This window comes from Benincasa hispida, chromosome 1 (assembly GCF_009727055.1).
Source record: "Benincasa hispida cultivar B227 chromosome 1, ASM972705v1, whole genome shotgun sequence".
Taxonomy (NCBI): domain Eukaryota; kingdom Viridiplantae; phylum Streptophyta; class Magnoliopsida; order Cucurbitales; family Cucurbitaceae; genus Benincasa; species Benincasa hispida.
The window spans coordinates 39631187-39654998 of NC_052349.1; the positions used below are offsets into that span (position 1 = coordinate 39631187).

At 32.6% G+C, this 23812-nt stretch overlaps 2 protein-coding genes across 3 annotated transcripts; one reads left to right on the plus strand and one right to left on the minus strand.

Moving 5' to 3' along the window:
• Nucleotides 1-1226: 1226 nt before the first annotated feature.
• On the minus strand, nucleotides 1227-16426 carry LOC120086652 (acetyl-coenzyme A synthetase, chloroplastic/glyoxysomal). Of its 2 annotated transcripts, XM_039043398.1 has the most exons (19): nucleotides 16154-16295; nucleotides 15783-16005; nucleotides 15515-15661; nucleotides 15256-15411; nucleotides 14992-15114; nucleotides 14722-14890; nucleotides 14212-14294; nucleotides 13723-13824; nucleotides 13564-13652; nucleotides 13386-13476; nucleotides 12279-12392; nucleotides 9708-9784; nucleotides 9479-9557; nucleotides 4696-4764; nucleotides 4405-4580; nucleotides 4218-4274; nucleotides 3082-3172; nucleotides 2835-2933; nucleotides 1227-1692 (listed from the first exon to the last, which is right to left on the minus strand). In XM_039043398.1, exons 2-19 carry the CDS (start codon nucleotides 15945-15947, stop codon nucleotides 1507-1509), a joined length of 2073 nt encoding a protein of 690 aa, XP_038899326.1. In that variant the 5' UTR covers nucleotides 15948-16005; nucleotides 16154-16295; the 3' UTR covers nucleotides 1227-1506. The 2 variants fall into 2 exon arrangements, with proteins under 2 accessions (XP_038899326.1, XP_038899318.1); XM_039043390.1 differs by having other exon boundaries at nucleotides 15783-16426.
• A 4220-nt stretch (nucleotides 16427-20646) lies between these two features.
• On the plus strand, nucleotides 20647-23022 carry LOC120077307 (nucleolar protein 58-like). The gene is made up of 5 exons (XM_039031194.1): nucleotides 20647-20679; nucleotides 20762-20803; nucleotides 21500-21562; nucleotides 22161-22283; nucleotides 22750-23022. Exons 1-5 carry the CDS (start codon nucleotides 20647-20649, stop codon nucleotides 23020-23022), a joined length of 534 nt encoding a protein of 177 aa, XP_038887122.1.
• Nucleotides 23023-23812: the final 790 nt, after the last annotated feature.

Here is a 23812-nt window from a genome sequence, read left to right on the forward strand (position 1 = left end):
ACTCGAACTTGATCAAGTTTATATCTCTACATAAAGTCCAAGTATTCATTACAAAAAATGAGTCAACTACGGATAGACAGAGACATTTTAATATTTTCAGGATATACTTAAAAATATTTTCAATAATTTTATCATTTAAAATAATTATCCGAGTTTTTCACACTGTTTTAGTTGAGTTAACATTTTATTTTAAGTTTTCCAATGTTTTCAATAGGATCACAAATAAAGTATTTAAATAATACACTTTTCATTACCTTCTATATCAGTAATATAGCAACAACTATTCATTTACAAGTATAACCGAGTCTTACACATTTTTTCAGACTATGCTATTTTCTACTATATTCGCAAATCAGAAAAGTGATTGCCATAATATATGGTATATCACTCATATAAACTATAGTTGACACTCTTAATGTGAAATACATTAATAATATACTGTAGAACTTTCCATTTCGAGAGTAGTCACTATACGTATGAAAGTAATTCTAAAATGGTTAAATCACGTTTTTTTTTTCATTTTTTGAATCACTCTAAAATATATTTTTAATAATTCAAAATCAATTTGGATGATACAAAAGTTAAATTTAACTATGTAAAATTAAATATAAAATTAATTTTGAGTGATTAAAGCTTGTTCAAAAAGTAATTTTGAACCTAATTCAAGTGATTTTAATTTCAAAATCACTCCAAATACGCACTGATTGAGGCATCAAGTAAAAAGGAAACCTCTACAAGTATCTTCATGGGATCAAGTCGTGGCTTTTGATAGTGTAAATGAGATTTAGAATATGTTTGGAATACATTTTCTAATGATTAAATTAAAAATAAGTTGTTTTGAAACAAAATTCATGTGTTTGGCAACTACCTAAAATGGATTTCTAAAAAATGAGTTTATAAAATAAGTTCATTTAAGATAAACACTTAAAACCAACTTCTAGAAAAATGAATTTGGAGTGTTTAACAAGATTAATCTCCCTAATTTGTATGAGAAACTCCAGCCATCACCTCCGACAATCACCACCAACCATCAACTCCCGCGACCTCCACCGGCCAACATCCAACCACCTCTTCCAACAACCAATGACCAACGACCAACTCTGACTACCACCGCTACTAGTAAATTCGTTTATGATAATTTAAAATTAATAGAAACATTTTTAGTATATAACAAATCGAACAATACATAAAAATTAAAAAAGAATTGCCAAACGCCTTAAAGGAGGTTTTATCAAAAGTGTTTAAATGAAAATGAACTTTTTGAAAATATTTTTTTCTTTTTAAGTAATTTCAAACAGACCATTATAAAAATGGGTGGGAGGGATTCAACCTTATTTAAGAACTTTGTGGACTTGCCCAGCACACAACGAAATGGTTCTGCTCAGGGCAAGTCAGAAATAAATGTTTAACATCTAGTTCTCAACACATGCTCTCACTCAATTGCCAACAAACTCTAAATTTGCTTAAAACCTCTCAAACTCGTCCCACTTGATACAGTTCTCACCTTCAGCAATCAGCAAGCTCGATGAGTTGATCGACCACACCGGGATCTGCAAGCGTGCTAATATCTCCAAGTTCCTCCAACTGCTTAGAGGCAATTTTCCTTAGAATCCTCCTCATTATTTTTCCACTCCTTGTTTTTGGAAGTCCAGGTGCCCAATGGATTTTGTCAGGTGCTGCAAAAGCCCCTATCTGAAAGTTGTGCAACATTTAATCTCAGAACAGATATCATCATACAACTGCACATTTTTTAAGTCTGTCTGTACAGAAAAGAAGAGGCAAGAACCCAGTGACTGTTACTTTGCATTCTCATTCATATTTGTGTTAAAACTTTCCTTGGGAAGGTTTCTAAAATCTTCCTTTTTTTTACTATTCCAAAGTGGAGAAAGATTAGATGCGAATAAAAACAATACAAAAGAAAGGAGAAAACAAGAGGTCTTCAGAAAAGACACCACTAAGTATATACAATAAAGAATATATTAATGTAAATGGTTAAGATTCAAAATTCAAGGACCAAAAGGAACTATAAGGGATTAAAAGTAGTACTATAGAGAGAACAAAAAATTTAAAAATCCAAAAGTAACCTGTAACTGTAAGTACAAAAGGGAAAGGGTATAATATCGACCAGAAGTAGAGTACTATAGCCCTTTCCCTAAACTCTAACAAAAAAACAAAAAGCTTGCCAAATTAGTTAACAAAAAGGGTATAATAACGACAAGAAACTTGAAAGAGATTTGCCAAAAAGAATAACAAAACTTCAACAATTCATGACTTCCTATGGTCACTAGTTAGGTTTTATGGGCTTTTTGGCTCCTTTTGCTGGGTTGATTTTCATATGCCCTTTTGTTCGTTTTCAAATAAGAGAACATTTGCTCGACTTTCCTGAGAAATTAACATCATATTCATTTAATAGATTGTTTATAGCTCCTCTTGGGGACCAATACTCATGGTTGGGGCTGTTATAAGGCAAGCCTCACTATTGAATCTCCGAGAAACATAAAAAAAGCCAAACAAAAACAATATATATCTATACATATATATAGATGAAAGGGTTATAGCATCTTTAGAGGTACTCTGTTTCTTGAGGACCATTGTCATGCTATTTTAAGGTTTGCTAGCATATACTTTCACATTTATCCTTGACTAGCGTAATAACAACGTAAAAAAATGAAAATAAGTGGTACAATTGAAGAAAAAACACGCAAATTTTTATAAGGAATATTTTGGAATTTCCAGAGGATCATGACAGAGTAGAGACAATTATAGCACCATGGTATGAAATATCTTGGAATATGTCATTATCATAAGAACATGTGTCGAAATAAAAGACTGACCTGCTTTCTAACAGTGATAATAAGGCTTTTCCGGAGCTCTTCGCTATAAGAAACACCATCCACTAGAGTCACAAATGCATAAATGCCTTGTCCTTTGACCTGCAGCGTCAGAATAAAATGATCATGTATGCTGGCCCAAGCATTTGTACCATATGGATCCAAAATTTTCAAATGCACCGAGCACAAGGGTTACTTTCCTCAGTAATGCTCATACGACAAACTAACAAACTAAAACCAGCTAACCTACCTCGTGCTCAACACCAACTACAGCAGCTTCTGCACATTGGGGATGTGAAACTAGGGCAGATTCCACTTCTGCTGTGCCAATACGATGCCCACTGCAAAAAAAAAATAGGGATAATAACACAATGCCTTAATATAGGTCCTATATTTTATTTTTGTCTAGCTTTCTATTATTTTAAAAAATGTCTAAATAGCTTCTTAGTTACATAAAACTTAGGATCCAATTACCTTTTTGTCCTCCATCAATAATGATCTACACATATTTTAAAAAAGCAAACTCAAAAGTTCCCTTGATTCACGTGTAAGATTTATTTCAACCAATTTTTTTTCAAAATTCCCACTCATTCTCTCTCTATCCCTCCTCTCTATCTCTCGTTCTCTCCACCTTCCCAACAAATTTTGATTGTTGAGATTTCTGACTAATTAAATGGTATATATTATATATATAATGTGATGTACATGAAATCTATGATATATACTGAGATTTACGTCGAACAATCAGTCAATATGAGATTTATATACTGTGATATATTTCATATATTGGTTTATATTAATTTATGTCAAACATTGAGTCAATCTCTAATTTATAAACTATAGTATATTTCACATATTGATTAGAATATTTCCAAAGACCTAACAAAATGTTCTAAGATATATTTAAAATAACCAGGAATCCATAAAAAAACCAATAAATTAGTACGTGAAACCAACGTAAATAGAAAATAAAATTTCATTAAATGCATTCTCTCTCCAATAAACTAAAGGAATAAAATATCAACAAATAAATGCATTTCACTCTCCAACATTAAGGGGACTTCATAAATATGGAAAATTTCTCCCAATGCCACATTCTCTATCTAGCCACCCACCACACTCGAGAGTATTCTAGTCCAAAAAATCCATTCAATTTTATATACAAAAAGATCCAAAAGTTTGGAAATCTATGAAAAAAAGTTTTGAAAAAGGATTAAATTAATAATAATCCCAAAAAAATAATATCCAGACCCAAAATACAGCTTCCTTCAGAAGAGACAATGCTAACTGACCGCGAAATTAGTTTTTGAAGCACAGATATATAGATATTTGTAACTATATGCCTTATGCATATCATAGAAGCATAAAGGAGAAACACTAACTAACCTGACATTTATAACATCATCAACTCTTCCAGTAAGCCAGTAGTATCCATCCTTATCCCTTGAAGATAGAGCCCAACTTAGTATAATTATCATCTTGAACGAACTCATTCTTAAATATGAGCAATATCAAACTATAGGATACATTGATCGGCACCATGACAGACATGAGATCAAGCATGTTGATTTACCTGGTGCAGCCATCACCGCTAAAGTAATAGCCAGGGAATGGCTTGAAGTAAGTCGTTTCGTATCTTTCTTGATCATTGTACAGAGTTCTAAATGCTGAAGGCCATGAGCTTTTCAAGCATAAATATCCACTGCATTCACCTTCAATCTCATTCCCTTTTTCATCCACCAGTACGGGCTACATTTGCGCCAAGAAGTTTGATGAAGCAAGAATGATAACTCGTGGTGGGAAATATAAGAACAAAATGTTGAAAAATGTCTATTATAAAAGCTGCTCAAGTATCTTTGCATACCTGAACTCCAAAAAAGGGAAAAGTAGCAGAACCCGGCTTCTGAGACCATGCACCTGGTAATGGAGTAATCTGCAAGAAAAAAAAAATACAGTTACTCCTTGGAGACAAAATGAAATATCAGCTGTGCCCAAGAATTGTTTGAAATGAACAAAATTGCAATTGAAAGAACTTTGTACATTTTAGGAAAAAAGTTATGGCATGCTTGATAAAGACAACTAGCTAGACTTTGATTATGAGCGCCGTTGAAATTTTCCATTGAAACAGACCATGAGATCCACAAGCATTAGGCTGATGAATATTACAAAAAGATTCTCCTTTAACAATAGTTGAAGAGAATGGTTACAAAATTCTCTATCCAAAGAGGCCTTAATGATATTATAAAATGCATTTGTAAGCATATATGTACCCCTCTCAATCCTTTCATCCAGATATGTATTCCTTTGAACCATCAGTACAAGGTTTTCGTAGCCATGAGCCAAAGGGTCCTAAGTTTTCCAGTAGAAAGATGCCCACTACGAACTTGAATGAAAGTCCTCAAGCCTCTAACTTAGAGAGGTGGAAGGCTGATGCAATATATTACGTGCTTATTCTGATTATATCACATACTTGTATCTGCTAGGCAGAACCGAGCTATTGTTAGAACATAATTGATTGGTTTTTCCAAGATAATGTCCAGAAGCAAAAGACTTTTTGGCTCAAATGGAAGTCAAGTCAAAGGTTGTAAGTTAAAGGAAACATAACTTTTCATTAACAAAATGAAAAAAGTCTAATGCTCAAAGATACAATAACCTTCAAGAGAATAGAGAAATTGCGAACAAACAAAAGGAGGAAAAAAGGACTAATAGGATACAAAGGATACAGAGAGGAGAATATATCAATAAGCAATCTCTTAAAACCTAACAAACCAACTCCAAAAAGGAAAGCAATACTAGAGAGCACATAAACTAAACTCCAATGAGCCAACAATGAGAGAAGACCAATAAGGCCGGAAGTGCAAGAATCAAACCACAAAACAAACCAGCTTCTAAACTGTCGCTTCCAAGAATACAACTACTAGGAGATGAACACAACTACGGACAAAACAATAAGGCTTAGGCTCATAGACACGAGAAAACCACAAAAAAACTTCAATTCCTGGATAAAATCACCAAGTTATGATTTAACTGAAGGAGAATGAGGAGGAATTGATTCCATCTGAAAACCACATTTTTCAATCAAATCGGAGAACTTCGCAGGAATTTTGGGAGATAATTTTGCTTGAATATTTTCACCCTTCTCAAACAAATTATCAAAACCATCCGCAAAGCAGACCTCTGTGGTCTCCTCAACAAAATCATCTTGTGCTAAAGAATCCAAAATATCCTCACTACTTAAACTAACATCTAAGTCTCCATCAAAATCATAACCAGAAGGATTGTCTTTAGGAGGTCAATGGTTATAAACTCCTTTTATAAAAGTAATATTTAAACCTAGAACTCTAATGATTGATTGGCTGAAGTTCAAACTATAAGGCAAAGGATGTGGATTGTCTGCCAGTTGTGAATCAACCAATAGTAGATGTGTACATGACTCCTCCAAGACATCTGAATTGATCTCAAAATGTTCCCTTTGCAAATGATGGCTTCTTTTTTGTCCAACTGTAAGAAAGAGGATAATAAGAAAATGGAGAACATTCTATGTTCGAATCCTCTTTACTGCTTTTTAAGTTGACATGTTGTGGAGTATTAATTACGTTTTCCATAGGACTATTAAGGCTTCTTAGAGGAAGCGGATCCGCCTCATTCGAAGTTGGAGCAAAACTAGTTTTCTTGTCTAATAGAATGGGAACACCCTCTTCAACAGGATCAGAAAACTCAAACACTTCTTCATCACACTTAACTTCAATGAATCTTGCAATATCCAAAGAGTTAGAAAAATCTTTAAAAAATAACTTGCCTTGAAGGATACTAGGAGGATCTAATGGATAAATATCACCAAATCTAAGGTGAAAATTACCATTAGTCTTATCTTTAACTTCAATTTCAGTTGGGAGAAAACCACACAAATTTTTTTTTAACTTCAATACAAGCTTCAAAGCAATCCAAGAAATTCAGAGTTTGAGAAGAAATACTAACCAGACCTCTAAAGTTTTCTCCAATGGTTTCAAAAATAGGATGAGTCCAAAAAGGAAAAGGTAAATTTTTTATCGACAGCCAACCTCCATAATTCACAATGTACTTCGGATGTGAATGTGCTTTGTAAGACCAATTTTCAACCTTCAAATGCAATGGTCCAAGTTCTCACCATTTTCCTTTGAAAACCACATCGGCAAAACTATCATCAAGTTTTATTAATGCCTTATCAGCCATGAAAGTATTGATTAAATTTTAGACTGAAAATAATCTTCCAAAGCAAGACAAATATCTTGCCAAGAATAGTAGGCAAACAAACGAGAAACAACAAACAGATTGTTGAAGTTCATTGACAACACTTCCTTATCTTTTCTGGCTCAATAAGAGGAAACAGAGTCCTATGGCTGAGAAATGACTTGAAAGTTTCTAGCCACTTTCAAATCATCTGAGAGAGTTGGAGCTAAAGGCTCACCAACACCAAACCGAGGGAAGGACAACAAACAAGACTCTGCTTTACCCAAAAAGTCTCTAATCATTCCCAGAAAACTATCCAACCTTTCTTCAAGAAACCAGCTGCAAAATGTAGATTTTTCCTACCCCCAATGGGCGGCGAAACAGTGCATTCGAAAAATCTTTCATTAAACAATTTGAACTTGGCCAAATGAATGAAACCAAAGTCATCCCGATCTTTTTTGGAGAAGAACACATGAACCGGATCTTGTATTAACTCTACCAAAGATAGTTCAAACCAACGCAAATGAGAGATTGAAAGGTAAATCTTCTAATTATTACTTGAATTCTCAATAGAAAACAAGTTCCTCTCACAACTTTATCCAAAAATAAGCATTCCGAATACAACTCATCGCTTCCAAAGTGTTCAAAGACATCTTTAGTGTAGAAGAAACACTATGGATTCCAAACCGATGACCAGAGGCACGACCAAAAAGGCTGAAAGAGTTGAGGTAAAAACTGAAGTTAGATGGTGGAGAAGTCTAAGATGGACAGCAAAGGTTTGGGAGATGAACTTGGTAGGGTGAGGTACCGGGCAAAGCGGCTAGGGTGATGAACGAAGGTAGGATTTTCAAAGGAGAATTCGTGAGGAGGAGAACCAATAGAGAGGGTGTAGAACGGAAAAGCAACTAGGGTTTCGAGAGGAGAGAAGATGGGGGGCTGTCTCTTATACACATCTAGATGTGTATAAGAGACAGATCTTACAATGGTAACAAGGGAGAAGGCCAAAGACGGTCGAAGGTCGGAGACAGCATTGGCCGAAGAAGAACCAGAGGATGGGTGGCAAACGCAAAAAGGGTGGAAGAGGGAAGAGGGGAGGGGTTCAAAGGTGGTAAGTTTATCCTTTTCTTTTCTTTTTCTTTTGATGGAAGGCCAAGTAAACAAATCAAATAAAGCCTTTATCTCCATTCCTTTTTCTCCCGGTGGCTAAGGTACTTAACGGATAGTTTCTTTCAAGAGCTTGATTTTGAATTAGCTCGCCAGAAAGATATCTAGGAGATGATTGAGAAGTTCCTCCTCTATCCGTCTTTCAAAGAGAATATCTATTTCTTATGGTTTTCCTGGGTGTCTGCTTTGTTGTGGGATATTCGATGGGAGAGGAAAAAATAGTGTTTAGAGGTTTTGAAAGGAACTATAATGATGTTTGGTCCTTGGTTTAATTATTCTCTAGGTAGCATCTTACTTAATTGGAAATCCTTTATTTAGAGAGATTTTAGTGGGCTTGTTTCTTTTATATGCCCTTATATTACTTCAGTTTTTTTCTCAATTGTTTTTAACCTCCCACCACACCACCCCCCCCCAAAAAAAAAAAGTATCGAGGGTGAAACTCAAAACCACTTGTTGTCCAAGTGTGACTTTGTTGAAATGGTGTGCAACCATCCTAAACATCTTTAGAATTAAATGGTGTTTCCCAGGATCAATCAAAAAGACTCGCTTAGATTTTGTATGGAAATCCTTTCAAAAGAAAGAAGAAAGTTCTTTGGAGTAATGTGATAAGAAGAAAGTTCTTTGGAGTAATGTGATTAATGCCCTTTCTTTGAAAACCTTGGCTGGAAAGAAATAGAACTTTTAAGAATGGTTTCGTGGAAAACTATTTATATTGGGAAAAGATGATTGGCCTCACCTCCAAATGGAGTTCTCTTTGTGAACCTTTTTTTAATAAGTATTTTTTGTAATTGATGTCAATTGGAGTATGTTAATGTAAGTTTCCTTGCCACCTCGAGGATGCCCATCGTTTTTTATATTCCTTCATTTTCAAATAATTTCTCTCTCTCAAATTAAATGTTTTATTAGTTGATTTGAAGTCCTATTATTTAATATAATAGATTTCTTAATTGACTAATTAATTAAATGTAATATAAATATTTGAAACTGAGATAAAATATTAATTTTTCATAATTAACTATTAATGAAAAGTAATTATTGACTTCTGGTAGTAACTCGGCTCGTTACTTTTATCCATGAATAATTATTAACCGGTTATTAAAAAGTTAACACTCAGGTAACAAACATGGGTAAAATGGCTCTATAGGAAATGCCTTTTCTCCTCTTCATTCCATATGGAAAATAAATGAAACCAAAATACCATGGAGCCAATTTTCATCAAGAGGCTTATCAGAAAATAATACCATGAAGTTGTTTGTTATTGAAAGAAAATATACCATGAAGCCACCAGTTTCAGTTTGCCACCAAGTGTCTGATATAGGACACCGCGACTCTCCAACCACGTTGTAGAACCACCTACAAGAAATCAATATGCCTTTTACATACATCTTATAATCAAAAGGAAGCTGAGCCTTCAGCTGATAATTCGTTTTTCCTTTTTCTTTTTCTTTTCTTTTTTTTTGGAACAAGCCTAAAATATTGAGATAACATCGTAAATATTCAGACCTCCATGCACTGGGATTGATGGGCTCGCCCACACTTCCAAGAACTCGTAAGGATTTTCTCAAGTAGCGAGTGACATGCTGCAGGAAGAGAAAAATTTGAAGTCAGCATACCATTTTCATAAATATCTAATGAAGATCATGAGGCAAAGTCTCATTCACAATGGAATAGGATATAAACTCTGGACCAAGGTTTTATCAATGAAACTCAACCGTTATGACAAGTGATAACTAATATACGAAGATAAACTCAGAAGACAAAAATGATTATTGTACTAAAAGCAAGATAAAATGAATTAGGAAAGGGAATTGATATGGTTTCAGATTGGTGACTGAAATGTCCTAATATTCCCCAAATCTGACTGGCAGCAACTGGATTCGCAGTTGTATATCTCAAACCGAGTGGCAATGCTTCAGAAAAAAGCCCAATTTATTAACGGGGATTCAAAGTCTTATTCTTATCATCCTTATTTCATTAAGGGGCCACATTTACCAATCCATAATGAAAATTGGTGTAGTCATAATAGGATTCCATTGATAGATCAATCGTAATGGCCACAATCGCAAACATAATTGGATTGCTTTTGATTATGTTTACTTAGAATTATGAATCTGTCACATTTACTGTTTATGATACTGTTACCGTTTAGGATCAACTGGTAATGATAATAGTAAATGTGATAGTAAATATGATAAATTCATAATCTCATGCTATAACAATAACAGTAACGGTAACCGTAATGGTAATTATATCGGCGTAATTTTCAAATACAATTGGATTGAGCACCCTCTGCTCGTCATTCTGTTTGCATTTTTTTTTTTTTTTTTTTTTGACAGATTTGGAAGTGGACCCTAGATGTCAGTATGGGTACACAAAACACAAGTAAACGACACCAAATGTTATCAAATGGGGCTCATTTTTCAGATTATCATTGATTTATTATGTTTCTCCTAGGATAAACATGGCCTAAATGCCTTTTTAAGCTGTGATAATGTGATACGTATTTTGTCCAACTACTATCTATAGTCTATCACTAATAGACAGTGACATTTTGTTATGTTTAAAAATATTTCCAGTAGTTTTGTCATTTAAAACGATTACTCCTAATTTTAAGATAAAACATACTATAAAAAGCTCTATGGGAAATCTACTTGGAGAGAGTAAAAAATTGACGAATTTTCAGTGGAAAAACTAAAAAACTAGAGAGAAGTGCTTGATAAGGCTGGTTTCAACACCACTAGTAGGCTTCCAAACCCTAGAACAAAAGCAAGGGAGATCAGAACAATCCAATTGTCAACATAAAAAAGATAAAGAAATACTACAGAACTATTTCATCACTAAGAGCCAGAAGCTAAAAAATAAACTCCATCCAGAAGTATCTTTTAATCTTCAGTCAACTAGCTTCAGAGAGGTCCATCTTTATAGCTTTATGCCTATACCTCCCTCCTTATCGGAGAGGTCTTATGTAATGAACTAATTAAGGATAAAAGTTAAAAAATAAAAAAAGAATAAAATAAAATTGCAAGATATACTTGTATAGAAAAGAAAGAACTTCAAGGAGAAGGGGCCTAGTCCTAGATAAAGAAATTATATTAGGTCAAAGCTTAGTCATCATAAAAGCTCTCCACTTATTTGGAAAGAAAAGGCGTAAGATGAAAAAAATAACCCAACTCTGTGTTCAAAGACTATGGAAATGCATTAAGACAAATATTTACTCACATCTCCTTTCGCACATGTATATTTTCACAAGTTCTTTTTCTTTTTTAGTTCAACACTATATGGAATTAGAGATTCAAACCTATGACTATTGATTCCTAGGTCGAGAGTATATGGCTAAACTAGTTGAGTAATGTTCAAGCTGGTTATTATTATCAGTAATATTATTATTTTGATAAGAAACAAAGGAATATATTACTCAAAGACTCAAAAGGACAACCTATGAGCAGGGGTTGATTATACAAGAAGAGCCTCCCAATTGTTAATTATCATAAGAAGGCAGTGGTTACAAAATAACTTTTTGTAATTTGTACACCACCAAGAGGCTATATGTTGAACAAGAGCCCAAAAAGAATCAAAAGCAGTAAACTTATCTTCAAACGTCCTACATTCCTTTCTATCCAAAGATACCATAAAAGCACCCGGGAAGCACAACTTCAAAGGGTTTTTCCTTTTCCATGAAAGCTTCTACCATTTAGACCATCCATCATTCAGTCATCGATCTTCTTAGGGAGGCAGCTAACCAACCCAAAAGTATTAAGAAGAATACTCCACCCTTTAGAAGCGAAATCACTTGGTGGTGTACAAATCTTTTGGTTATATTTTGGCTATATTTTCATCAATCTTTTCATTATATTTTGGCTATATTTTCATCAATCTTTTGGTTATATTTTCAAAAGTTCTTTCAAATTTTTTATCTTCCAAAATGTCTTGCAAATGAGGAAGATTAAACACCTCCACAATATCACAAGTTAGATGTTAGAATGTCATACAACCATATTATTATCTTGTAGTAGCAACCAGATTTTAAATTGGTTCCACCGACATATAGAATATAATATTAGATTCATGACGTACCTCATTCCCTTCACGCATGAGGGACCGTACCAATGTTGGAGCAGTATAGAATATTGTCACCTTATACTTATCAACTATGTCCCAACAGCGTCCAGGATCAGGATAATTTGGAGCCTGCAATGGGAAAGACAGTTTTTTGTTAAGACTTCAGATTTTTTTTTAGGCACACACAGAATATATGTAATGCGAGTAAGTAGAAACAAGCATACAAACTAGATGAATGTTGCTTATTAAATATACTGACTCGTTAACTCTTAACATTCCTAGTGAAACTGAGCCTTCATAAAATTCTGGGAAAAAAAAGAAATAAACAGTACTTTCCCAAAGTCCCACTATGAAACCAAACCCTAGCCTAGAAAGGTTCTGAAATGAACAAGGTTGTCTTACATTCTGCTCATAATATTGGTGTGCATCATTTACTGAATTAAACAAGTTGTGTTTCTCTGGGAACCCACATAACATCTTGAGTTTCTATTTCACAGAACATATATTTTCTAATATTAATATTCAATCCACATGCATTTATAATGCATGAATGCAGATGAAAATTATTCTTCATTTGTTATCAATTATCATCATCAATATTTTCATTAGAACATACTTGTCCTAACTAAGGCCCTTTAAATGCAGACATACTTATGCACATACATATATATACACACAATATCCAATTGTCGTTACCTTTGCAAAAGAACATTATCCAATTATTTAAAGGACAAGTATTAAACAATTTTACAAGTACCACAAAAAGCCTGTAGAATATATACTATCCAATAGTTCATTTCCTATCTTATCTTCAAAACTCCTTAATTTCTTCTCTTTAAGTTACCATAGAACTACAACAATAGAGATCATGATAGATCGTGCTAATAGTTTCTTTGGTTTTTACATCTCAAGTCCCTTATAAACTAAATCAGTAGGTCTTCAAATATCAACATCCATCAGAAAGACCCAGTCAAGATCAAAGGTCTCCAAGCATTTATTAATTACTCCAGATGAACAAACAAACAAGAGGGAAAAAAAAAACTACTTTGTAAATTAAACAGACGGAATTTTCTCTTTTAAAATATCAAAGGCCAAAGAATATTGAAATTGTCGATCTTTTACCCCTTCAAAGACAATAACACTAGCTCCATTGAGCAAAGGCCCGTATGTGACATAGCTGTGCCCAGTGATCCAACCACAGTCAGCTGTACACCTAAAATCAAAGGCAGGATACTTCGTGAAAACATAAACATAGATGTACGTTGGAGGAGGTTAAGGCTGATCTTAGTTTTGACAATACCAGTACACGTCAGATGGTTTGTAATCAAATGCATACTTGAATGTTGTTGCAGTATATACCATGTATCCTCCAGTTGTATGAAGAACACCCTACAAAACTTATATTTAATTTTTCCAGTGGAAAGTAGAAAGGGAACACTAAATGATGGAAAATGTTTACCTTTGGCTTTCCAGTACTCCCACTAGTATAAAGCAGGAAAAGTGGATACTCTGCGTCAACCCACTCCACCGTACATGTGGTTGGATATGTAGGCACAACATCCTGAATATATTACAAACCAAAACCTATCTTTAACATCTCTACAAAAATAGTTTCAATGTTGCAAACCAAAAATATAAAATACAAATTTACAGGTCTTGTAAAGAAACGTGTGAAATTCATGTATTACATACCTAAAAAGAAATTCCCTTAATATCTCAAAAAATGTATATAGGACAAAATATACATTTCTTTTCAAGATTCATTATCTTATGAGATGGTGTTTCGTATCTTATGTGGTACAAAGACCATTGAGAGAAAAATACACTTGTATATCTATGTTGATGGCATGCAGCAAATACATATATCAGCAGAAAGCAAGAGGCTTGAACACAAGTTAGCATTTAATATTTAATGAAAATTCATTAGCATGAGGTAGGATATACAAACCTGCCACCATATATCCCTCCCTTCCTTCCATTTAGTAGATTCTCTCTTTAGCGCTGACTTATTCTCATAGGTAAGGCATGTTGCTACAGGAGGAGCCGAAGAGATCAAAGAAGGTTTAAAGCAAGAGAGGAAAAATGCAGAATAGCAAGATTATCTAAGCAGATATACAACTATTACAATAAGTATTATTCAGGATATTTTCACAACCCTTTTTTCTTAAATTGATTTAATAATAGCAGTAAAGTTCTTTACAGAATAAGGGAAAAAAGTGTTATTTGCTATTACTTGCTTCAAACTTCCTAGTACCTAAGAGTGGACCTAATGCCTACATAAGAAAGCTGAATACGAACAGGGATTTTTTTCTTTTTTTTTCTTTTTTTTGATAGGATTACGAGAAGGAAATTAAAATTCCAATAGAGTGCCATTGCGAAGTAAGGTTCTTAAACACCAAATAAACACGTATAGAAAAAATAGTTATAATAACAAAAATCAACTTCAAAAGTTCCCCACCTACAGAGACTGCATTTTGTGCTGATTCTATGAGAGCAGCATCTATGATGTCTTTAAGGTAGATAACTTTAGAACCCCGTTTAACAGCATTGCAAGTAATCACAATTTTTGGTTTGCAATCTATGATTCTTTGAGCGAGAGATTCTGAAGAAAACCCCGCAAAAACAACCTGAAAGAATAAACTTCCACATATAAATTAAAAGCAATCGATAGACTTGATAATTAAAGAAAATTCCAGGTAGAAAGACAAGGAGTAAAGTTGATCGATACCGAATGAACAGCACCAATTCGAGCACAAGCAAGCATGGCAATAGGAAGCTCCATTAGCATGGGCATATAAATTACAACAGCATCACCTTTTCTGACCCCATTATCTTTCAGGAAGTTTGCTAGCTTTGACAGAAGGATAAGGTCAAAGTCAGACCAAAGCAGCCAAAAAATGTCTGGGTTTGTTCTGCTTCAGAAATCTAATACAGCTTACGGGAAGAAGTAGTGAAACAAAAACATAGAATATATTTAAGAAGGTGCAACAACCTGACAAACTTTGTGTAGAAGCTCAATGTAAGTTAAGGTGCCATCAAAACCAGGCTCATTTCCTTCCCAGTAAATAGCAACCTTGTCCCCAAGTCCAGCCTCAATATTTCTATCAAGGCAGTTATAACAAATGTTGGTAATTCCGCCTTTAAACCACTGCTCGGAATGGAGAAATTATTAAAAAAAGAAAGTAATATGAGTGATCTTTTAGATTCAATGATAAAGATAGCAAGGAAAGATCATCAGAACTTAGTCTCACCTCTATCTTGATTTCTCCTTTTCGGACATCAAGATTTTCAGAATAGACTTGCTGATCCCATTTCTGTTTCCAGAAGAACTCGGAAGACGCAATGTCGGACCAAAATCCAGCAGGATCTTCAATGGACCTTTTGTACATCTCCAAATACTGATTAAGAAACATAATAGAATTTGAAAACGAGATGATCATCAATCCAAATTTGAAAACGAGATGATCATCAATCCAATCCAAACCAGATTTGAAATAAATACGTGAAGAGAGAGCAGACCTGATGGTAGGAAGAAATATGAGCGTTGGAAGAGAATTGATCGCTAGATAAAATGAGCTGATCATCTTCGGTAGCAAGAGACTCCCCGAGGACGGCAGCATTCAGTCGAGGTATCTTTCGAGCAGCCGATGAATCCAACGCGGCTACATCCGTGAAACCACCCATGGACAAGTTCTTATCCCGCCGGCCGTCGCCGTCGCCGTCGCCGTCGCCGCCCCTGGTTCTGTTAAGCGAGGAAGAAAAGCCGGAGAGGGATGAGGAGAGGAAAGATCCCGCAGAAGGAGGGCGGAGGAGACAAGAAGAAGAAGTAGCAGTAGATGTAATATTAAAGTAAAGATAGTTATGAAAACTATTGATGTGACGCTCCTTACAGTTACGGAGATTGGGATTGGGATTATCGGATTTAATGGCAGCGGCGGCGGAAGGGAATAGAATTCCGGGAATGGACGACGCCGGAAATGGACGGGCGGCGTTACAAGAAGAAATTACAATAGGAGGATTCAACATTCTAAAGTTTGGTAAGCTCTTTATTTGAAAATATTTTTAGTAATATTATTAAAATTAGAATTGGTAGCTGTGGGGTTCTTTAATTCTTCTGGATCTCAACCAAGCTTGTCTGTTGAATTCATCTATTTACCTGGGAATAATATAGATATGGCGAATCCAAATAAATCTTTTTAACTAAAATATATATATATATATATATTTGCTCGAATTTCTTATTTTCTCCTATGCAAAAATTAAGAAGCAAAATATCTGTTGTCTGTCGTCGGTAGAATTATCCAAATTTTTAAAAAGCAAAATATCTTTCGTAGAATTATTGGGAGAGGCCCTCCTACTTGTCATTTTCTTTTCGTTTTTGTTTCTTTTCTATTTTCTGTTTTCGAATTTTTCAATTCTAAATTCTTTTTTCCTTTTTTTTTTCTTTTTTTTTTTTTTTACTATTTTCTACTTTTTTTGAATTTTTCTAACTCTAAATCCTGGTTCTTTTTTTTTCTTTTTTAAAGTTTTTCTTCAAGTAGATTTACCATAGGTCTAAAAAGGCATAGGAGTCTCCCCTTAGCTTCACTTTTTTTTTCATATTCGTATAAAGAAAAGTCATTTTATATGACATAGTCATAAGATACTTTAAATAGGATCATAAAACATAAATACAGTAGGAAAGAGATTGGATTATGAGTGATGAGAATGGAATGAGTTTAATATTATAAATCGAGTCCAAAATGCAATCCATACGAATCTTTAAATAGTCCTAAATTTGAAAGTGTTTTTTTCTTCATGAAGCTTTAAATTAAAATTCTAGAGCTACCACAGTTGAGAATATCAAATTCAATTTAGCTGGTACATTTTTTAATTTCTTCAGAGACATTATAATAATAAAAAGATAAGTATGAGATTTTGAGAGGAAAGAAAATAAAAAAATAAAAATTGTTGCGAAGAGAAAGGAGAGCTAACCTTTTAGTTACCATGGGATCAATTCTGTGGAAAAGTCAACGCTAGAGGGAGAAAAATATATATATCGTTTTGGGAAAAGACAGACAGGCAGAAGAAGGCGCATGTAGACAGAATAGAGGTTTTGTTTTTCCTCTGCGAAATCCGACGGTGGACAGTGAACCATCTGGAAAATTGTAGATCTGATCTGTGGATGAGATGAGTTGTGGAGAGTAGACTAAAATCGTAAAGGTAAGATTTTAAGATGGAATATAATGGGGAACGCATTTCAATGCAAATGGTTTCTTAATGGTGAAAACGTTGTTAAATTAATGGTTTTTTATTAATTAAGTTATTAAATTGTCATTAACTAAGTAGATTACCTTTATAAATTATTCCACCCTGTTTGGAAAGTGATTTTGAATGGTCAGAGGAAGTTTTTTTTTTTTATGCTCCAAATTACTTGGATGGATAATTTTGATCACCCAAAATTAATTTGTAATAAAGTTGTGTTTGAATTAATTTTACAAGTACTTAATTTTAAAAATGAGTTATTTTTAAAAATGGGGATTTTTATATATAGAAAAGTGGGACAAAGTATTTATAATTTATAGTAAAAAAGATTAAGAAATGGTTACAACCCAACCAAACCCCAAAAAGGATGTAAAATACCGAAAAAGCCCAACTCAAACGCAAAAATATGGGAGAAAGATGGCGACCCGACTCAAAACTTGACCAAACCACGATTAATTGACGCAATTTTCTCTCAAAATCAATTTCTTCTTCTTCTTCCTCTTCCATCGACGTTGCTTCACCTTCTTTCTTTTCTATTTACGTCCTTTTCCGTCTGTTGCTTCATTTCCATCCTCGTCCGCTGCTTCTTGATCTTCTTCTTCTTCTTAATTCTTCTTCTGTTGCTTCTTACCGCATCTTTCTTCTACCACTACATTAGTAATTACTCAACTTCAAAAGGTATAACTCTTTTCTGTTCTTCTTATCAATTTATGAACAATTATAGATATTAAGTATAATTCTTGTTTCTTGTTTAGTAGTAATATTTATAACCCTAAATTTTGTATATAGATGATAAGCAACATCAAAAGGAAGATAGTTAAAGAATAATCATCAAAAGAAAAAGTAAAAGCAAAAGAAGATAAAAACTCAAAAGGAAGAACAAGAGAAACTAAAACGGAAGGTATAAACAAACCTATGATAGACATTGATAGTGGTGTATCTCTGTCTATCAGTAATATAAAGTGATGGAACATTTTCTCATATATGTTTGGCCTAATTATATATGTTTTGATATTTGATTGTTTGGCTATGAGCTACTTATTGGATTGTATATGTTTAGATATTTGTTTCGTTTTCAGTTTAGTTTGCTTTTAGGATCTACTTCGTGGTTTAGCCATGTTATGATATAAAGAAAAGAAGTACATAGAAAGTTATACAAGTCTATTAATGTCTACTACAAATAGACACTAATAGACTACTATTAGTGTCTATATGTGATATTAAGTGTTCTATGTTGTCTATCATTCATACCACTACCAATGTATACATATGTTTTCTTTGATATGTTTAGTTGGAGGCTACTTACAGTTAGTGTTTTGATATTTCTTTTACTAGTAGGATTGATGTCATGTTTTAGTATATAAAGAAGTACTTGATAGATAGTGATAGACATTATCACTGTTTATCACATTTCATAGTTTGCAATAGACAGTAATAGAAGTCTACCGATGTTCATTAAATGATAATAGTGAGTGATAGTCAATGATAGAATATAGACATATATCACTTGCTTATTGCTGATAGTTCAATGTTTAAACAGGTGGAACAAGAACATAAACATCAAACAATAATGCAAGACCATAACAAGTATTTGAGGATAACAATATGCATCTCATTAGATGTAATACAAACTATAAAAAAGCAATTAAATGATAATAATTTAAATACTTTTAGAAATGGTTCTTTTGGCCACTTTCTAAATCTAAAAATTGAGAAAATTCCCACAAAATTCATAAACTACCTTCTAAGAAAACAATACATCACAAAGTAGCCAAATGTCTTGGCTTTTAACTTTAATGGGCATATAGCAAAGTTTGGATTAAAAGAATTTTGCTTAATCACAAGTTTAAGTAGTACTCAACTACCATCAATAGATTTAGAAGAAAAAGATCAAATTTTTGAACTTAGAGAAAGAGTCTTTAAGAATGATGATTCAATTGATAGAAAAGACATCTAGAGAAGCTTCAAATTCTAACATGATTCTGAAAGTGATAGTGTCAAGGTTAAATGGAAAATCTTCTTTTCTTGGAATCCTTTTTAATCCCTAGGCAAGACACAATGTTGTTAATTGGAAACATGTTGCTATACTTGACAATGAACAAGCATTTAATACCTATTATTGGGGACGATTGTCATATAACTTGACATATCAATTTTTCAAAAATGCTTATTCTACTGAAAAGAATTCTATATGCCTTCAAGGTTTTCCTTTGGCACTAGTTTATTGAACATTTGAAACAATACCAAACTTTTCAGCAATATATCTTGGATTTGGAAGAAAAAATTGCAATCAAAGTCCAAGAATAATATCATAGAAGTGCTTGAATCTAATCATTAGAGAAATCTTGAAGATGGTATCTTTCAAAGAAATGACGTAAGTATTTCCTACAATTTCTTAGCCTCATTTTTATTACTTGTAATGGTTTCAAACAAAAAACAGATAGTAGTCTATCACTATCTATCAGCGATAGATAGAAATAGTTTCTTCCGATGTTCATCATTGAATGATAATAGTGAGTGATAGTCAATGATAGAATATAGACATATATCATTTCTATCAATAATATCAGCTGACTGACACGCAATAGTCAATGATAGAAGTCTATCACTATCTATCAACGAAAAACGGTGATAGACATATATCATAACAAAGCTTGTTAGTGTTTTCCTGTTTTTGATCTAATGATTTAACATGTGTTTAAACTTGTAGTTTTGTGTGATTCCACTAGTTCCAATAGAACAAGAATCACAATCAACCACTATCAAATATTTGATAGATTTAGAAGAAAAGAAGAAGGAACAGATAGAAAGATAAAGAAAAAAGAAGAAGAAAGAAATAAAGAAAGAGAATTAATTAGACGAAAAATGGAGCATGGAAAAAATATAATGGAGGAAATAGAAGAACTAAAAAATGGCTAACAAAGAGTAGAAAAAAAGCACAAAAGTTTGAAACAAGGCCAAAAAGAGATCATCAGAATTTTAAAAACAATCATGGAAAGATTGAATGATAGACTTCCAATTGAAAAGCTTACGCAAGAAGAACAAGGAAAAGAGCTTGAGGAGACCATAAAAAAAGGTAAAAAAAAACAAAGCTCCTTGTAGCTTACAAATTCTTAAAAGAAATAATGAAATTGGTAAAATGGTGAATTATGATTGGAATTACATAACTCAGGTAAGTCTTTTGCTATGTGCTATTTTATTTTTTAAATGTAGACATATATTTACTAACTAAACTAAAATTGTTTTTCTTGTAGATTGAAATTGGGAATGAAGGAAAGATTCGTATACAAGTTTTTGTACTTATAGATAGTTAAAGAAGTATATCACTATCTATCAATGCTTTTTTTCTTCTTTTTTTATTTTTGTCTTTTGTTATAGGAATCTCATTTTTTTCATTATCTTTGTGTGTTGATTTTTGTTTTTTGTTTTAGGAATCTGATATACAAACACAAGATGATTTCAATCATATTCAAACTCTACCATTAGAAACCCCAATGACACAGAGTTTGAGGAAGATGATGGAAAGGAAAATGTTTGCTTCCTCTCTTAAGCTACTTTGTTTTGAAAGTCAATTAAATTTATCACTGTCCATCAATGATAGACACTGATAGAATTCTATCAATGTATATTACTAATAGAAATTTCTATCACTTTCTTAAATCTTATGTAATAATGACACATTACATTGTATTACTGTTGCAAAATGAATTTGAAGTTGTAGAACATCTGAAAAAAATTGATCATGTTCAACAGAAGGTAAATATCTAAATCGAAATCTAAAAAATAGACTTTTATTAGGAAGTGTCTATCACTAATAGATGCTGATAGAATTCTATTAGTGTCTATCAGTGATAGACATTCCTGATAAAAGTCAATGAGGTCAATCACTACCCATCAATGATATCAGTGTCTATCACCAATGAGCAATGATATACTTCTATAACTTCCTTAATTCTTATGTAACAATGACATATTACATTGTACTATTGCAGCAAAAAAAAATTGAAGCTGAGGAACATATGGAAAGAATTGATCATGTTCAGCAAAAGGATAAGGTAAATATCTAAGTCGAAATCTAAATGATAGACTCTCATCAGGAAGTGTCTATCACTGATAGACGTAATAGAATTTTATCAGTGTCTATCAATGATAGACATTTCTGGAAGAAGTCAATGAGGTCAATCACTGCCCATAAGTGATAGATATAGAAAGAATTCTATCGATGCCTATCATTGATAGACAATGATATACTTCTATAACTTCCTTAAATCTTATGTAACAATGACACATTACATAGTATTATTGCAGCAAAAAGAATTTGAAGCTGAGGAACATATGGAAAAAATTGATCATGTTTAGCAAAAGGATAAGGTAAATATATAGACACTATGAAATAAAATAAAGCGATATGTTGCCTTCTTATGTGTTTTAGAATTTTGGATCTATTGCAGGAAGTTGAGCTTGAGAAAAAGAAGAATTTGATCTATTTGACAAAGAAGAAAACCCCAAAAAAAAAAAAAAAAAAAGAGAAAATCAAAACTAAAAAAAATGAGAAAAAGGAAAATATAATTAATTGATGATATTTATAAAATACTATCAATGTCTAACACTATACTATTACTTTATTTATTACAACCTGTTGATGGAGGAAAGATTGTTGTTGAACAAGAAGAGCATGTTGAAGAACAAGTTGTTGAGGAAGAAACTGAAGACGAAAATGAGAATGAAAAGAAAAAAAGACTTGAAAATAAAAGAAAACAACCAAGAGAAGAGAAGGTAAATAGTTATCTATTCTATCACTAGATATTTGATAACATGATAAATAAAGTGATATTGGTCTATCATTATCTATCATTGATGATAATGAGTGATAGACAAGTATCATGTTTATCAATGGTAGATACTAATATTTTTGGATAAATCAATTTGTATATTAATACCATGTTCATATATTTCTTGCTATATAGATCTAAATAGTTGTCGTTGCCAGTTATGTCACTAAATATTTGTACATATTAATTGATATAATGATGGATAGAATGTCTATCATTGATAGAGAGCGATAAACCACTATCACTGTCTATCAACAGTACATAGTGAGAGATTTTATGATAAATCAATTTATATGTTAAAATTATGTTCATATATTTCTTGATACATAGATATAAATAATTGATGATATCATGATATGTAGTTTCTACATTCTAACATTTAACTTTCTTTCTTGTTATTATTATTTTAGGTTGCTAAAAGTGAAGGAAAAAGGAAACGTACAAAGTTTAGACCAAAGATATTAGATGATGACAGGAAAATTGTATATGAGAGGCCCAAGAAAGAACGGAAACAAACAACAAAGGCAAAGGAAGTGAACAAAGCATCTTCTAGAAAGAAGCAAAAGAAAGAAACAACTTCAGTGATGGACAATGCTCCAAGCTTCAACTTAAACATCTCTCAACTGAACTCCCAAACTCAATCTCAACCTTCTCAATATGAATCTCAACCTTCTCAAACTTAATGTTATAACTTGATTTTAGAATGTTATTGAAGAAGACTACGATACTACAAACGATGAACTATGTTATTTTTTGAATGTTACAATACCAGTGACAATGAACATCGATGTTAGAATTACATCTATAAGAATTCTAGTTTATACTAATGATGTTATCTGTTGTGATTTTATCAGTTTTATAAACTTTTTTATATATGTTGGATAAAAAATTGTATCAGGTACATGATGAATAAACCACTATCAAATATATGTTGAATGTAATTCTATTAGGTATATCATGAATTTTATCATTGATAAACAATGATAGAAGTCTATCAATATCTATTGGTGATAGTTATTGATGGAAGAAATTCCATAATTAATTGATAGACATTGATAGACTTCTATCAATGTCTCTAATTCTCAACTCAATTACTATAATATTATAATGCTTCTAGTTCCAGTGTCTGATGCCAAAAATGAATCAATCATGCATAATCCTAATATTGCAAAAACTTTTACATAAAAAAATGAAATTGATATACAAATTTTAATAACCAAAACTGATATACTGCATCATGGTAAAGAAGAAACATTGATTTTCAAATTGACTATTAGATAAGTTCAATATCCATATGTTGATCATTAGTTTCTTCATTTTCAAAATAGCCAAAAGGAAGAGGAAAAAATTACTCTCTAACAATGATATACATTGATTGACAGATATCAGTATATATCAACATAATGGTATATCAGTGTGCATAAATGATAGACACTGATAGAAATCTATCAGTGTCTATCGATGTCAATGTCT

Excerpts from the sequence above, each read along its gene's own strand:
- LOC120077307 (XM_039031194.1), top strand. The coding sequence starts at position 20,647 with ATGGTGAATTATGATTGGAATTACATAACTCAG. Across the intron at positions 20,680-20,761 it reads ATTGGAATTACATAACTCAG|ATTGAAATTGGGAATGAAGG; the intron begins GTAAGTCTTTTG and ends TTTTTCTTGTAG. Across the intron at positions 20,804-21,499 it reads AGATTCGTATACAAGTTTTT|CAAAAAAAAATTGAAGCTGA; the intron begins GTACTTATAGAT and ends GTACTATTGCAG.
- LOC120086652 (XM_039043390.1), bottom strand. The coding sequence starts at position 16,289 with ATGTTGAATCCTCCTATTGTAATTTCTTCTTGTAACGCCGCCCGTCCA. Across the intron at positions 13,653-13,722 it reads GGAGTACTGGAAAGCCAAAG|GGTGTTCTTCATACAACTGG; the intron begins GTAAACATTTTC and ends TAAGTTTTGTAG. Across the intron at positions 1,693-2,834 it reads TTATCACTGTTAGAAAGCAG|ATAGGGGCTTTTGCAGCACC; the intron begins GTCAGTCTTTTA and ends CACAACTTTCAG.